At 42.0% G+C, this 18,346-nt stretch overlaps 1 protein-coding gene across 1 annotated transcript in view; it reads left to right on the top strand.

The window, feature by feature from the left end:
• The window catches only part of FBLN2 (fibulin 2), a 210,378-nt gene that overhangs the window by 101,132 nt on the left and 90,900 nt on the right, over window positions 1-18,346 (top strand). Inside the window, 2 exon segments of the mRNA XM_054976283.1 lie at window positions 4,826-4,937; window positions 15,335-15,464. Coding sequence (XP_054832258.1) covers window positions 4,826-4,937; window positions 15,335-15,464 — 242 coding nt within the window.

The raw sequence follows: 18,346 nt of genomic DNA on the forward strand, positions 1-18,346 counted from the left end.
AAAGTTCTTCCACTCCAGAATCACACTGTCTAGGGCATCTGGACTGGAATGTGGAATATAGTACTTTATAGAATGCCAGACTATCAAGCTTTCCCTATCCCCTGTACAGTTATGTAATAGCAAATCTTTGCTGTGACTTGTTGAAAGGCTAAGTTATACTTTTACTGGATATGTTTGAAAATAAAGAATTATATCTTACCTAGGTTCTGCTGTTGAGGTGGGGTATAACAATTTCATATCAAACTTTATCTTGAAATTCAAACTTTATTTCAAACATTTATTGTACCACAAATTATCTGTTTCAGTACTATTAGTGTAAAACCATGATTCACTTGGCAGCTTCATTTGGAAATACTGTTCAGCCAAATCAAACTCCGGTCTAATGAGATACTGCTATGAAGCATGTGAAGTAAACCTGGTCTCCAGAGTGGAGAGGGTATGATGTTTGGGACTCATTGTTCCAACATCAACATGTATTTTTGCTGTCCCGTTGTTTTCTTTATGATAGCTGATCTGTGACTCTCCTGTGGATACTTCCATAGAAAAATGTTCAAAGACAACCTAGAAGCAAAAATGTACTTCAACTGTCTTTGTACTTGCAAGCTACGTTTTCAATGCAGCTATCATTGGTACTTCTAATATAAAATCAAAAACCTTTTCATTCTATTTTCTGTTTCCAAGAATTTTAAGAAAGAGGGAGGAGGGGGAGGAGACGAGGGGGCAGTCTACATCCATAGAGAATAATTTTAGGTTTGTAGCCAAAGTCTGCAGTAGAACAGCAGGATTTGGGTCCAGTGGTACCTTAGAGACCAACAAGATTTTCCAGATATGAGTAGGAATGGAGATCCCTGAGCCTTTATATCTGAACCAGAAGGTGGTTAGGGGTGTTGCAAGGAAGGGCATCAGGATGCAAAGGTACAACGCAGCTTGATTTGATGGGAGGGGTGTGGCAAAGGAAGATGTCAGGATGTACAATGGTACAATGTAGCTTGATTAGAGCAGAAATTAGCATCTGTATTGAGAGAAGAATCCTATGCTTCTATTCAGCTCCGGGGTGTGTGTCCAATTGTACTGAATTTGTGAATGAACTCCATTTCAGCAGTCTCACATTGCAGTTCTCCTTGACATTTCTTTGTTTGAGAACAGTCACTTTTAGGTCAGCAATGGAATATCCTGGAAGATTAAAATGCTCTCCTACTGGTTTTTGACTGTTGTAATTTTTAATGTCAGACTTATTTCCATTTATTCTTTTGCATAGGGATTGACCTGTGTCCAATATAGAGAGTAGAAGGGCATTACTGACACCTGATAGCATATTTAACACCGGAAGACGAACAAGTGAATGAACCTAAGATGGTATTACTGGTGTTGTTAGGTCTAGTGATCATGAGGTGTAGGTGACCACCAGGGGCATTCTGTTGTTGTTTTATTTGGGTGTATCTTGACTTGGGAGAATAGCACTTTATTCAGGCTAAGAAGAAGGGTAAAAGGAACTTTTCAGCAAGAAAAACAAGTCCTAATGGCTGCCACCAGGTACAAAAAGAGTTAATTGAACCCAGTATCTGCATTGCCCCCCGCTGACTGGTTCCAGAACAGTGTCCTGCCCAGGAGGTGGATTAGGAGAAAAGAACAGAGTCTGTGGCAGAAAGGATTAATCCTTCCTATGTCATTTAGAGGAGCTTGCCCAAGAAGTTTTCATAAAGTATATCTGAATTCAAAACAAAAGAAAAACATAGTACACTTATTTCAAATTGAAAAGGGGAAGGAAAGGAGACAGGATAAGTGGGCTGTAGGGTTGCCAGCCTCCTGATGGGGCGGGGGATCTCCACTGCCACCCTCCATCCCCCACCCCCACTTACCTGGCTGGTGGGGGAGGAACAGGCCTCACGGGTGCACTCCCGGGTGGCACAGCGCGCTCCTGTGGGCCTGAAACAATCTGGATTGGGCCCAAATCAGCCTGGATCAGACTGCTGTGATGCAGGAAAGTGCTCCCCTGTATGGCAGAGGCCCATTCCAAGCCAATTCAGGCCCAATCTGGGCCCGAAACGGCCTGAATCAGGCTGCTGCTGGGTGAGGGAGTGCTCCTCTGCATCTCAGCAGAGGCCCAATTTGAGCCCTAATTGGGCCCCCCATGGAGTAGTCACAACCTGTGTGATGATGTCACTTCCCAGAAGTAACATTATTGCACAGGCCTGGGGGTGCGCGTGCATGCCAGGGCCCCCACCTCTCTCCAGGAGTATAGGGGGACTTGGAAACCCTAGTGGGCTGGGATAAGACATAGTACACACCCCAACTATGAGTATCAACAGACTTAAATCTAAATAGTGAAAATTAAAGCATTGCATAAAACCACTATGTAGACAGAATCATGGAGCATAGGGAAGGCTGAGTTTGGTAAATTCCTGGAAATTTGGGGATGGGGGGGTTAGGGAGGGGAGGGACTTTAATGGGGTATAATGCCATAATGCATACTGTCCACCCTACATTTTCTCCAGGGGAACTGATCTCTGTTGTCTGAAGATCAGTTGTAATTCTGGGAGACCACCAGCCACCACCTGAAGGTTGGAAACTGTAAGCATAAGTCTATTAGTGGCTACTAGCTGTGGAAACTAAAGGGCACCTCCACATTCATAGGCAGCAAATCTCAGTGCCAGGAGGCAACAGCAGGGGATGCCTCACCCCCTATCCTAGGTTTACCAGGTCCCTCCAGCCTACCACGGGAAGGGTTGGCACTTGGCACTTACCTCTCTCTGGCCCATTTTAAATGTTCATGTGCGTGCTGTGGTAGTGGCGTGATGATGTCACTTACAGAAGTGATGTCACCATGCCATGTGTGTGGCAGCATCACTTCCATAAGTGACATTGTCCGCCAGCCACAGGAGCACTCCTGTGCTCTGCATGGCTCCAATTTGGCCAGTTTGGGGCCTAAATCGGCCCCAAACGGAGTGCAGGGACACTCCCACGGCCAGTGTGATGACATCACATCACTTACAGAAGTGACATCACCATGCCGGGTGGGAGCGCTCACATGGCATGCACTCCTGAGGTGCCTGCTGGTGGTGGGCAAGCTCCAGGAGTTTGTACCCTCCTGCTGATCGCTGGGCAATCGGTGGACAAGGGAACAAATCCCTGAGAGTTTGCCTGCCACTGGAGGGCACCTGGGAACCCTACCCTATCCCCTATTGAACAGAATGCTGGTCTGATTCAGCTGAGCTCATCTTATGTTATTATATGGTGAGGAATAGTTGTTCAATTTTGCAGTCTGTGAGATTTTGAAGACTTACAAGTGAAAGGACTAAAAAGTTTTCATGGAAGTATTCCCAGAAAATGTTTAAAAACCAAACTGGGCCACTCCAGCCAATGATTAATAGAATACTTAAAAAGATGATTAATTGGCCCTGGTAGCAAAATCAATATGGTTTGAAATTTGACCCTTAAATGAATGTTAAACAACTGTGCCCATTATTATAACTAGTAAAGAATACTAATTTATTTTGATGTCTCATTTGTCTCAGTTTTATGTGTACTTTTGGATAAAACGGAATGCTATTTTACTTTTCTCAGCAAGTCTGCCACTGTAAATATTGTTGCTAACTTACCTGTTACCTAACTTACCTTAACCAACTTAACATTACCTGTGAGATATTAAATAAATTAACAATGAACATAGTGATAGGAAATCAACCTAGGTATCATATTTTTGGTTTGCCAACAGCACTGCACTTTTTAATACTTGTTACTCTTACGAATAGACTCTTATTAACTTGGCATGCTTAAAGCTATGAATACCGACTACTTATTCTGGAGTCATCCCATTGACCTTGGGCATTGAATCTGAGTATTATTGATCTTTAGGCATAGTTCAGCTTCTTCAAATTTACTCTTAGGTGCTTTATGAACCCTGAGGTGGCTCATCTTCATTGAAGACAATCGGTATTTGACCAATCACACTATTTTAGTACAAGCTATTAGAGTATTAACACTTATATGAAGTTCTTTCACTTTGAAATTTGCAGAAATGAATTATAATCTGGAGTTTCTGCAAAATACTCATGCAGAAGAATATAAATCCTTTGGAAAATTTTAAATATCACAACTTAACAGCACAATCCTGGGGGAAGGTAGAGTTCTCAGGGAGCTGACTAGCTGCTGCACCAGCATACCTCAGAGATAAGCTGGAGTAACTTGGAAATATGCTGGTGCAACACCCCAGGGCCACTGCACTGGTGCCAGCATGATGCCACTGCAACCACTCACAGGAATGCCACCAGTGCAGCTGTCCTTACTAGAAGGGAGGGGACAAGCCCGGCAGCATGGCAAATTAGTCAGCTCCTTAAGCCACTCCAGCCTGGGAATTCCACCCAGAACCAGCAGAAAGGTATGCCAGCAAGCATCCATGGAGTCTGGAAAAAGCAACCTTAGCCATCATGCCCCTGTGGCCTGAGAAAAGCAGGAGATCAACATGCACCATGCCCATCACCCATTGGTCCCTGACTGAAACTCCGCCCCTTGCCATGGTCGATGGTGGCATCTGGCAGACAATATAAACCCCAGTTTGTGCATGGGCAGGCCAGATGCCAAGTTGCATAGCCCAGGGCTATGACCATTGGCCTCATCACCATGGGACTTAGCATCTTGCACCACCAGCAAGTGGTGTAATTCCTGTACCACAGAAATTTCAGAGAGACACTCCTAGACTAGAGCCTACACTCCTTTACAAAGCTGGAGGGTGGCTCTGAAGTCATGGGATGCAAAACCTAACTAATCATATAAAATATGCTCTGCATAAAATATTGTGCAACAATGTATGTCTACTGTTTTTCAGGTTCAACAAAAGATTTAATTGAAACTTGCTGTGCTGCTGGACAGCAGTGGGCTATTGACAACAATGAATGCACAGAAATCCCTGTAAGTGGAACAGATGGTGATATTTGCAGGTAGGTGCACTAAAATTGAAGAAGCAACCCCCCCATCTTATATTGTATAATCGAATGCGTGATCCACACTACAGAAAGAGATCATAATCTGAAATCTGCATATTCTGGATTATACTATGGTTTCATTTGCATGTATTTCAAATTCCAAGCAAGTATGCTGTTCTCTTTCTCAAAAAAATGTTGAGACCTTTTTCTTCCAACTACAACGGAACAGTATTTCTGCACTGAACATGAGAGAAGCATAATGGCTTCATCTTTGCTTGAGAACAATCCATACATTTAGAGAATATCTTCTACATGCAAAAGCCTGTTTTCTTATAAACTGGGTTCATAACTAAAACTAGGTTATTTCTTTGCATGAAATTGAAATAGTAGGTTCCCCCACCCGGTAGACCTCTGGTTTTTGCCTTTCAGGAAAGACATGCTCCTGATAAAATAACCAAGTATGTCTCTCAGAGTGGTATATGCAAATTACTGAATAAATTTCTTCAGTGGATAAGGATCATGTGCAATTTTGTCTGGATCATACCATGTATATTTAAACAGATCAAGGCCCAGAATGTCTGTGCAAGAGTATAAGAGCAAGTTTTGGGTCCAGTGGCAACTTATAGATGAACAAGATTTTCAAGATATAAGCTTTTGAGAGTTGAGCTTCCATCATCAGATACAAGCAGGAATGGAGCCCTTATATCCCTGAGCTATTATATCACAGTCAGAAAGTGGGAAGAAGTTGCAAAGAAGGGAGTCAGGATGCAAAGGTACAACACAAAATTAATCAAATTGATTAGAGCAAGGGAGAGCTCAGGGATCTCCATTTCTACTTCTGTCTGCAAAGGGAGCTTGATTCTTGAAAGCTTATAACCCGGAAAATTTCACTGATCTTTAAGGTGCTTTGGGCTTGAATCTTGCTCTCTTATAACATACCGATACATATACCTGAAACTATGTGCATGAGTTTGTGTTTTCTTTGCAGGTGTAATTATATATGTACAATTATGTTTAGTACTAGTGCCAGAGCCCGTTGTGTCATAATACAACAGGCTCTAGCAGGGTGCCAGCCAGCCGGCCTGCACCACAGAGGGCTGCTGGGCCAACCACCCAGCAGCTGGCCATGCTCCAGCAGTTCAGCTGGGCAGCCCCCCTTGCCTGTGGATCAGCCGGGCAGGGAGAAGGTGGGTTCACCCGCCTTCTCTCTGCCCATTGAGCGGCAAGCTCTGTCCCCCTTGCCCACAGATCAGCTGGGCAGGGTGGGTTCACCCGCATTCTCCCTGCCCAGTTGAGTGGTGGGATCCGCAGCTTCCCCTTGCCAACTGATCAGCTAGGCAGAGTAGGCTGTGTGTTCGACAGTCCTGCCCCTTCCCAGCTGACCAGTTAGCAAAGGCGCGACTGCTCCTGCTCCAAGTGTGAGTTGTCAGGAACACGGTCACCCTTTTATATAATAGGACTAGCTTGATACCCATGCTTTGCTATGGTATTTAACGACTTTAAATCCAGTTATAATACTTATGGGTATGTAACATTGTTTGGTTTGTGTGTGTGTTTTTAAAGTTGATTTTGTAGTACAATAGCATAGTACCCGAGCTTCACAAAGGTGTTTGAATAAAGTGAAGTGTGTTATCCCTGTTCAGGAATCTTGCACCATCTTTCTTCAGCTGACCAAACAGAAAGAGGGGGGTGAAAGGACGCAGGAGCCTGCCAGCCACACAGGAAAACCAGATCCCACGGGGAGACTGGCAATCCTTGTGGATTTCGAGGGGAAGACTGGGAGGTGCATTTGACCTCAGGACACATACAATGGCTCCCAATAGCAACTGCAGACTGTTGAGAATGTGGAGGGTGAGGATCAATCAGGCTGCATATGCAAATGACCTTGAAAGGCTGGCCAAATCAGGGAAGCTGGCAGTGGGCAGAGGTACAAGCAGGCAGTAGCCTGCCAGCCACACAAGGAAGCTGTATCCCTTTGGGAAAACACATTTTCTCCCTTTTTACCCCCTTAGGGGGCGAATTTCTTAAAATCCCTTAGTGAGTGTTTACATCATGAAAGGAACGTTCTCCCCAGATTTCATGTTTCTAGGTCCAGAGGTTTGGGCTGGGTGTTGATGAGTCAGTAGGACACTTGTCTTTATATATATAGACTAGCTTGATGCCCATGCTTCGTTATGGTATTTAACTATTTTAATTGCAGTTATAATACTTATGGGTATGTAACATTTTTCAGTTTGTGGGTTTTTTTTAAAGTTGGTTTCGTAGTATAATGGCATAGTACCTAAGCATCACAAAGGTATAAAGCGAAGCATGTTGATGCCGAAAACTGATGAAGTGAATTTCGAAATGTAACATTTATTGAAGAGATTTTAAAAGGAAAAGATTGTAGTGCAATAAATAAAGTGAAAAATACGTACCACCTTTTCCTTCTGCTGTGGACCTCTTTGTAGACCTCATGGGTGGTTTTCCCCTCAGGTGCTAGGATCACCAGGCTGCTAGGTGAGCTCATTCTGGAGCAGGCCATGTAGAACTACCCATGTGAGAAGCAGTCCTCCCTCAAGTCAATTATTGCAGTGTCTGCCCCTGGGACTTGTTGATCGTCATAGCAAAGCAGGTCTTGAGGGGGAACTGCAGACTCTTGAACTTGAAGAGGTTATCTGATGGTATGAATGGTATGCATGGTATGAACACCGACTCCCCTCAAGCACTGCCGGTGAACAATGTGGCCTTGATGATGTACCTGTGGAGGGCTTTCACTCGTAGTCTGGTGTCATTGCAGAGTTTGGGTGGGCTGAGGTTCTGGAGCAGCAACACTGGAGCCCCCACTTTGAGGAGAAGCTTGTGGGCTGGGAAGCCAGGAGGGTTGAGCATGTTGAGGAACTCCACAGGGTAGTGGACTGCATCATCCATCTGCACCACTGAGTCCACAGATCTGTACTCCATTTCTGCCCCTTCAAGGGAGTTAAGTTGTGTTTCATTAATGATGGCAGCTTTGTCGTTCTTGGGGTTTAGACTGGCATGCTTGCACAGCCCATTCATAGACTTCTCCGTGATAGTGATGATATCAGGGTATATCGTGGCTGTTAGGTCTGCTAGGGTTGTCACTACTGTGCCCAGGCCTGCAGGGATGGTCACCTTTCCCTTGGACTTGGGACTTGCTGGTACTTGGCTACTGCTGTTCAGTGCACCACAGGAGTATGATGTGCATATTTCTTTGCCGCATCTCTAAGTTGCTTCCTCCTCTTAGCATCGGTATATCTTGCACAATGTCTGCCAGGAGGCTTCTTGGGGCAGTAAGAGGTGATGGCTGCAAGAGGTGTGAGGTGGAGTTGCTGAAGGAGGGTTGGTGTGGTGGGCGCTTCAGCAGGTTTATGTGAGAGGTTCACATTGAAATGGCCCCTAGTAAGGTCATGCACCATCTCCCCATGAACGTTTAAAAACTCAGTTGCCATACTGACTTTTATATAAAATCTCTTTCCAGGAAGCTTGTACTGTCTTTCTTCAACTGTCTGTAGTTTCCTTGAGCTGCTTTTTACCTCAGAACAGAGTTCCACCAATCAAGGCTGCATATGCAAATGACCACAGGGCAGAGTGGCTGAGTTGGCAGTTGGTGGGGAGAGGGGGAGGGGGAGGGGGATGAGCAGCCTCCCAGCCACACAGGAAAGCTGTATCCCTATGAGAAAACACATTTTGCCCTTTTTTACCCCCTTAGGGGGAGAATTTCTTAAAATCCCTTCTCAGTGAGCCCTTACATCACAAAAGGAACGTCCTCCCCAAATTTCATGTTTCTAGGTCCAGGGGTTTGGGCTGGGCATTGATGAGTCAGTCAGGACACTTGTCTTTATATATATATATAGATACAGTATATGCAAAAAACAAATATTTCATTCTTGTCAATTACAAGTTTGAGAAAAATAATAAATTCTTAATTGTCAGGAATTCCTTTTCTTTTTTACTTTTCTACTTTCTTCTTGTAATCCCTTCTTTCTGTAAGCAGAAAATCAGTATGCCTGAAAGAGAGTTGAACTGAGACTCATTCTGAATGCCAGAAAAGACACAGCAGAATGACTTGCTAATGTTCTAATTCTTTTCTAACAAAACACATGTGATAGTCAATCTGAGCCCAACCCCAAAGTGTAAACAATACTTTAAAAATGCATTATTCATTTTTTGTCATTTATACTGCTATCCTAAGCAGAGGCCACCCTTTTATGTTCATTCAGATCAATGGGTATGGGGGGGGCAATTCTTTTTAGGATTGCACAGTAATACATTTTTTTTTTGAAAATTTTTTATTGGGTTAGGATCAATTATTTTCACATTACAATCAATTCTCCCATTTTCCAGTTTCTAACCCCCTCCCTTTCCCCCCCTTTTTGTTGACTTCCAACAGTTTTCCAACCCTTTGTCCCTTTTCCCTTACTCCTTTTAAATTCCTCTATCTAACAAATGTATATTCTCCCTTTATTCTAAGCAATACTTCTTTAACTATTTTTAATACTCTGTACCCTAACTATGAGTCCTTATTTCCATATTGGATAGACAATTTATCCCATTTTTCATAATTCCAATTTCAAATATTTCTATAGATCATAAACCATATAAACCATACATTCATATAAATCAAGCAATTTGACTTATACTCTATGTGTTACTCATTCTATCTTCTTCTTTCTGTTTTAGTTATATTTGATTACATTAGTATTTCTATTCCCCTTCAATAGTAAATCTATATAACTGTCATCATATGATATCAATCAATTTGACTCATATATATCTTCAGATAAACATATTCAGTTTGGTACATTATACAAATCTTACCAGAAAGAAAATATTATTAGTTAGTCAGTCCTTATAGTTAACCCTTATGGTTAGTTATTTTCTATCAATATTCTATTTGTTATTCTATATATATCAATCTAATAACATAACTGCTTAGAGATTCACGTTTACCTCTTCTCCCCCCCGGTAAAGTCACCCCCCTCTGCATTTTATTGTACTTCAATAGTTCTCAAACTGCCACAGTTCTCCTAGTAATACATTTTTTTAATGTATGTGACACAGGACAAAACTGGAAAAAAGGACAACTATGTGTGTCGTCCTGAGTTCCTTGGAGGAAGGGCAGGATAAAAACATGCCATGCAAGTAGATTTCAAACAAATAATGGACCTAACACGGACAGATCTAACCGAACTAAAATATTAACGAGACACCATACAGCTGTTAAATTGCATAAATATGCCACACAGTTAACAAAATATATCACATTTATCTACAGCAGCTGGGTGTTCATACATTCAGTTTTAGATCAGCATATGTATCAGTAGTAATCCACAATCAATATAACAAATTAATAACGGATGAGAGCATCGTATTCCAAATGGCAAATGCCACAAATGTAACTGCACTAAAGGATAACCCCGCAGAAAAGTCCGAACAAACACAAGTCCAAGTGTAACGGAGACCAAGCTTTCTTCTCCGCTATATTCCTTTCCAGGAGCCCAAAGCCGAAAGCAAGCTGATGAAGCGATGAGCCCACAGTGGAGGTGGTGGACATGCGGGGGACGAGTCACAGCTATCAACTGCTCAGCAGGGTCGCAAGCTGGATTCCTGTTTCAGCGCAGCTTTCTCAAGAGCATGGATAGACAGAGTTCCAAAGGCAAAAATCTTGCTTCTCTAAACTCAAATGGGATCCCAGATACCAGGGCCTGGAATCCAGCTTGGGACCCTGTTGAGCGGTTGATAGCTGTGACTCGTTCCCCGCATGTCCACCACTTCCACTGTGGGCTCATTGCTTCATCAGCTTGCTTTCGGCTTTGGGCTCCTGGAAAGGAATATAGAGGAGAAGAGAGCTTGGTCTCCATTACACTTGGACTTGTGTTTGTTTGGACTTTTCTGCCTTTCATAATTTACTACGCGGTGCTCTTCTCTTGTGTGATGCAAGTAGATTTCAGCAAGTTTTATCTATTCCCTAGAAAATGTTTACTGTGTATCACCTTGTAATTATGATAAGACACTATCAGTTTGATCCTATCAGGAGAAGTTAATAAAATTTACTTCCAAGTAAGTGTGCATATCATTGTAACCTGGAGTTGCCAAGTCCCCTTACCCTCCCAGAGCAAGGGGGAGGACTTGGTACTCACCTTTTTGATGTATTTGCATGCACAATATATGCGCACACTCCCAGGACAGCACAGTGACATCACTTCCAGGAAGTGATGTCATCATGCAGGCTCAAGAGTAGACATGGGCATGAACAGGAAAAAAACCTCAAACACTCAGTTCGTCATTAATTGCCATCCACGAATAATGAACAACTAATATGGATGAACATGAGCTGTTCCCGGACATGTTTGTTGTTCGTGCGGGCCAGAACCCCCCACACCAACCCCCCCTTTAGCCCCCCTCCTCTCAAACCCACTTACCTGGCCCTTTAAAGATTCCTTTAAACTATCAGCTGGCAGGCAGCAGGAGGGAATCCCCCCTGCTGCCTGCCAGCTGATAGTTTAAAGGGCCCTGTCCTGGCAAAAACAGAAGTGTCTGCTGGCAGCTAGTTTGAGGGGTTACAAAAGTGACCTTCCCAATGTTCAATACCCACCAAATTTGCAGGGGACATAGTCCTCACTGTCCTCTGAAGACCCCCCAAGTTTCAGAGAGATTGCACCCTGGGAAAGGCATGATCCATGGGTCTCCCCATTGGCTGTCATTTTCTCTTCACAGTGGCAAAAACGGGACTCTCTGCTAGAAGTACTTTGAAAGGTTAAAGCCAGAAGGAAAGCCAGAAGGAGTTCAGACAGAGTTCAGTCCCTCCTTGCCTCCAGTTGCCAAGGGGATGGATTGCAGGTGCCAGAATGTCTGGCTTGACGAATGGCTGCGGAAGGCAAGAAACGAGGCTTGCAACAACCACCTGTTCGTTTAGGATGGGGCCTCACGAACAGCTTGTTCGAGAACAGCAGATTAGGCTCTTCGTGGATTTTTTCTATTCATAATGCTGTTCGTGCCCACATCTACTCAAGAGCACTCCTTTGCTTTGCAGTGGGCCAATTTGAGCTCCCAGTAGGCCCAATTCAGCCCGTTTGGGGCCCCAATTGGCCTGCTGCGAAGTGCTGAAGTGCTCCTGGGGTGGTGGGATGACATCATTTCCAGAAATGATGTTGTTGCGCCAACCTGGGAACACGTCTTGCAGACCTGTTCGGCTGCCTTCCTCACCCCTGCCAGCCAATTGAGTTGTAACAACAACCAAAGGGAAGATAGCACAAATAAATACTACACTATTCAATAACAAATTCATCTATATTATTACTAATTTAGATGCAAAGTGCAAAGTGCATGATTTACAATCATAAATACAGCAATCATAAATACACCATACAAATACGTCGAATACTCTTGTTGGACCATATAAATTCCAGGCAATAAATATCAAGCACAAATAATGCAACTGGTACAGTCTTCAATACACAAGTTGTTATTTTGTGTGTAGACTGTCCTCCAAGTGGAAGAGAACTGCATGTCGTTATTCAAAAGCAGCCTTCCTTCCTCACCCCTGCTAGCCAACTGAGTTGTGGCAGGGGACAAAAGGTGAAATCCCTGGGAGACCTGGGATCACTATTGTAGCCCATGGCCTTTATCCAGAAAAAGTTAGTTGCACACATCCAATTTAAATCAATGAGGCATGTAGCTACTAACAGCTCCCTCTGGGACTTCAACATGCTTCATGTTCTCTGGATTAGGGCCACTAAATCTGCTTCTTCATCTCCTGTATACTTTTTAAAGTTCCCCTTCAATCCCTGGATTTCAGAACTGTACTCTGGAACTGATATTACTGCCTAATATTTAACCACTGTCTTCCTAATTACATTTCCACACTCTTGGATCTGCGAAATTCATGGGGAGGGGAATCTCATTTCTCTGCTTGCTCACCCTAAGCTCCCTTGGAACAAACAACTGTCATCTGCTTGGGCTCCTGCTCCTCCCCCCTACAGGCAAACTTATGGGGAAGGGGATTCTTACTCCTTGCCTGCCCCTGCCCCACTCTGTTTGCATGCAGCCATGCCTGCCTGATCACCATTTCCCATCCATCCCTTTCCCTGACACTATGCCCACCCCCTTCCCCCAACAGTCTTCTCACTGTGCTCACCCATCTGTTTGCTAACCTGGCCCTGCTCCTCAATATTCTGCCTGCCCACCCTTCTCACCACTACTCTGCCTGCCTGGTTACTTTCCTGGCTCCTTTTTTCTCTGCTATCACCCTTTATCTTCCCCTTGCTTGCTTGGCAGAGGCTCCTAGTCCTCTTTTCCTGCCTGCCCACACACCCACAGTGTCACTGCTATCTGGCTGAAGCAAAGGGTGACAGTGGCTCCTGCAACTCCTGCTTCTCTTTTTCACTTGCCTGAGAGGCGGTGGTGGCCGGGCTGCAGTTAATGGCATGTGCCTGGGTGCACATGTTAGTGTGGCTCTCCTCCCCTTCCTGCTCATGGTGAGTGTAGGTTGTCTAAGCATGTGCAAACAGTATTCTTGTCTTTTGGGAGGGATTTAACCCCCCTACATCACTTTGTTTGTACCTTTTCAGATTTTTGTGCATGCCTGGAAGGTGTCCCCAAAGATGTTCATGGCCCTAATCCACAAATTTAAGTCCCTGCAGACGGCACCATGTTGACTATATTAGATATATTGATATTTCCCAACTAGTTTTGTAGTCATAGATGTCTGATATGACAAAGGTATAAATTTGAAAAGGAACTGTCCTTAAAAACTCTTACTATTGTTTTTTGGATGTGGTAAGCATCCTGCTCAAGTTTTCAGAACCTGTTACTTGTTCTAATATGCTAAGACTTATATCTCTAACACATCCCATTAAATACAAATAATGGGATGAAGAAATGCAGGATGACTTACTTGATCAGAATTAGAAATGATATTCAGGTTACTATGGTGCATGCCCTGGTGAAATCTAGATTAGATTACTGCAATGCACTCTATGTGTCATGTATGTCAGCATACCTGCCATTCTTGTGTTATGTATTTTGTGCTGATCATAACTGTTTGCCAAAGTTATATTCTGTAAACTGTATATGTCATCTGAGAGCGTCTTAACTGCTAACATGAAATACAGGAGAGCCAGTGGGGCCTCTCCATTATCTGTTGAAAATATTTACTTTCACTTTTCTAGCAAGTGTCCTTGGAGGAGAGCTGCAAGCAGCGAATGGTGTATCTTTTCCCAGAGACTGGGATAATTTCACTTTGTACTCTGTCTAGTCTAAACTAATCACTTCCCATGTAACTTCTTCGGGTTTCGCGCCAGAATGTCAATGGACCTGAAGGGCGTGAAGTTTCCCTATAATTAGTAATACCTTTGTTTGAATTGTCACTTCTGCCAATTGCCACCTTTGTGTGAACATCCTGAACTGTATGGATCTCAATAAAGTTGCTTCAACTGGTACACATGTGCGTTAACTGTGGAGAGCTTGAGGGATCTAACTGCCAGGGACTGACAGTCTGACACTATGTTGGCTTGCCCTTGAAGATTGTCCAGAAACTACAGTTGTTACAGAATGCTGACTGGAATGGGTCATAGGAACCATATCACTCCAGTCTTGTCCCATCTACCCTGGCTCCCAATTTGCTTTTGGGCCTAATTGAATGTCCTGGCATTTACCTTTAAATCTTGGATTCAGCATTCTTTAAGGACTGCCTTCACTCATATGAATTTACCCATCCACTCTGGTCATCTTCGGAGGCCTTGCTTCAGGTGTTCCTGCCATCTGAGGCTAGATGAGTGGCAACCTGAAAAGGGGGCTTCTCAGTCATGTGCCAACACTTTGGAACTCCCTCCCTAGGGAGATTCATCTGTCTGCATCTATTGTTGCCTTCTGCCATTGGGTGAAAACTTTATTTTGTTTGGTATACCCCAATAACTCTTATGGCCCCTCCTCTCTGATCATGTTGTGTGTTTATGTTTCTTTAATGAATTGTTTATTTTATGTGTGTGTGTGTATGTGCATACATACACATATACTTTATTTTAAATGCAATTTTAATGTTGAGATGTTTTAATGTTCTCTGCCTTGGGGACCCTAACTGGGTAAAAGGCAGAACATAAATGTTGTAAATACCTACATACTAGTATTTATTAATGGTATTTATAGCTAAAATTAACTGAAATGAAATTTCACTAAAATAGTAGGTAACAATACAAGCAACAGCACTTGAAATAATTCAAGAAAAAATAAATATTTGTGAAGTAGCCCATAAAGAAAAGTAACATAAAATAGAGTGCAAGGACAGATATGTGATTGATTCAGTATTTTGAATTTGTAAAATAACCATGTAATTGGGTAGCATAGAAAACATATCTGAACATACATTCAGTGGCACCTGTTGAAAGCAATGTGTGTGTTTTTTGTTGTAGAATTGCTCAGAAGCAGTGTTGTATATCGTATTTAAAGGAAAACAGCTGCATTGCTGGCATGATTGCTGCCAAAGAAGGTGATTTGTGTGGACCGGATGAAAGTGATACCTGTGGAGGAGCATTTTATAAGGCAAGATACTCTGCTGAAATCATTCTGAGATGTTTTCTAAGACCAATCCACTTTAAGTCTCTGCATTTTAAAATTATTGACTATGGTCTACATTTCACTACAAAACATCAAGAGTATGAAATGAACATAGCTAACCATTTAGGCTTTTCACATGTATTTCTTAACTTGAGTCAGATAGATACATGGTCTTATGTTTCTGAGCTTTTCAACAAAGGTATAATGATTTCTTATCTCATTGATAAGAATTTCATTAATGCCTCTTCTGCATAAACAGTCTATCTCCAGTGCTACACTTTACAGCATCATAGTTAAATGGCTGGGCTGTGAATCAGCACTCTGCTGGTTCAGATCCCACTACTCTCATCATGAGCTCAGCAAGTAGCCTTGGGTAAGCCACTCCTCTCAGTCCCAGCTCCCCAGTTGTATTGTGGGGATAATAATAACACTGACCTTGTTCACCCTTCTGAGTGTGGCACAAATCTGTCTAGAAGAGTGGTATATAAGTGCAGTTATGATTATTTATCATTATTATAATAGATGTTTATAAAAAGGAAAAATGTAATCACATCATAGACAATCAAGAGACCTGACTACTGTACAGTGTGGGGTTTTTTTTTACAGGTAATATACATAGGTGGATAGGAACTGAAGTTAGCAGTTAAACTAGGAGTCCCTAATCTTTTTGATCCTTTTTTTTTTTTTGAAAAATTTTTATTGGGTTAGAATCCATTATTTCCACATTTACATTCAATTTTCCCCAATTTTTTCATCTCTAACCCCCTCCCTTTCCCCCCCCTTTTTGTTGACTTCCAACAGCTTTCCAACCCTTTGTCCCCTTTCCCTTAATTTTATTAGCTTCCTCTATCTAAAACAAATATATATTCTCCATTATTCTAAGCAGTACATCCTTAACTATTTTTAACATTATATGCCCAAACTGTAAGCCTTTGTTTCTATCTTAGATAAACAATTTATCTCAATTTTTCAATTTCAGGTATTTCTATATATCATAAACCATATAGATCATACATTCGTTTATATCAAACAATTTGACTTATTCTCTATATATATTACTCATTCTATCTTTTTATAATAGTTCTATATATCTCTCCTCACGTAGTCAATCAATTTGACCCATCTATATCTTCAGACATTCAGTTTGGTACAAAACTTGTCAGAAAAAAAAGAAAATATTGTTAGTTAATCGCTCCTTATATTTAGTCCTTATAATTAATTATTTTCTCTATGTTCTGTTTGTTAACCTATATATATCTATATATATGTCAATCTATTAATCTGACTGCTTATTAATTCACATTTATCTCTTCTCCCCCCGGTAAAGTCTCCCCCCTCTACTTCAATACTTCAGTAGTTCTCAAACTGCCACAGTTTTCCTCCCACCTCCCATTTCTTCTCCAGGTATTGTTTCAGCTTCTCCCAGTCTGTGTTGAACTGCCCTGAGTCCAGATCTCTCAATTTTCTTGTCATCTTGTCCATTTCAGCCATATACAGCAATTTGTAAGTCCAATCTTCAATAGTTGGCACTTCTTGTACTTTCCATTTTTGCGCATACAAAAGTCTAGCTGCTGCTGTCATATAAAATATCAACGTCCTGTGTTGGGCTGGAATTCCCTCCATTCCCAAGTTCAGTAGCAGGAGTTCTGGGTTCTTATTAATTTGAGATTGTAAAATTTCACTCATTTCTCTTATTATTTCCCCCCAGTACTGCCTGGCTACCTCACACGACCACCACATATGATAGAGGGAGCCCTCATGCTTCTTACATTTCCAGCATTTATTAGAAGTATTCAAATTCCCTAGCGCAATCTTCTTTGGTGTCATGTACCAACGATAGATCATTTTATGAATGTTCTCTTTGATATTAATACATGTCGTTGTCTTCATTGTAGTTTTCCACAAGTATTCCCATGCCTCCATTGTTATTTCTTTATTAAAGTTTATAGCCCATTTCACCATTTGTGTTTTAACTATCTCATCCTCGGTATACCACTTCAACAGTACTTGGTATACCTTGGATATTCTTTTCTTATCTTCTTTAAGAAGGGTCTGCTCTAGTTCCGAATTCTCTATTCGTATACCTCCCTTTACAGAGTCCGAATTATATAAGTCTCTGATCTGTCTATACTGGAACCAATCGTAGTTAGGTGATAGTTCCTCTTGTGTCTTTATTCTAAGTTTGGATGCTTCAGTTTTAGTTATTTCTTTATACGTTAAACATTGTTGTTCATTATCAACAGCTCTCGGGTCTATCACCTCATATGGAACCACCCACAAAGGGGTTCCTTCTTGTAGATAAATTCTGTACTTCTTCCAGATTATGTATAGACTTCTCCGAACAAAGTGATGCAGGAACATCGAGTTGACCTTTACTTTGTCATGCCATAAATATGCGTGCCATCCAAATATTTTTTTATATCCCTCTAGGGCTAATAGTTTCTTGTTCTTTAATGTCATCCATTCTTTCAACCAAACTAGGCAGATTGCATCATGATAAAGTCTCAGATTGGGCAGTTGCATTCCGCCTCTTTCCTTTGCATCTTGTAAAACTTTCACTTTCACTCGAGGCTTCTTGCCTGCCCAAACAAAATCTGATATTTTCCTCTGCCATTTTTCAAATTGTTTGGAGTCTCTGATGATTGGTATTGTCTGTAGCAAAAACATTACTCTTGGTAACACATTCATCTTAACTGCTGCAATCCTACCCAACCATGACAAATTCAATCTATTCCATTTAATCAAGTCTCTCTCTATCTGAGTCCATAGTTTTTCATAATTGTTTTTGAATAGATCTATGTTCTTTGCAGTTAATTCGACTCCCAAATATTTCACTTTACTTGTTACTTCACAATCCGTTGTTTCCA

This window comes from Eublepharis macularius, chromosome 4, assembly GCF_028583425.1.
Source record: "Eublepharis macularius isolate TG4126 chromosome 4, MPM_Emac_v1.0, whole genome shotgun sequence".
Classification (NCBI taxonomy): Eukaryota; Metazoa; Chordata; class Lepidosauria; order Squamata; family Eublepharidae; genus Eublepharis; species Eublepharis macularius.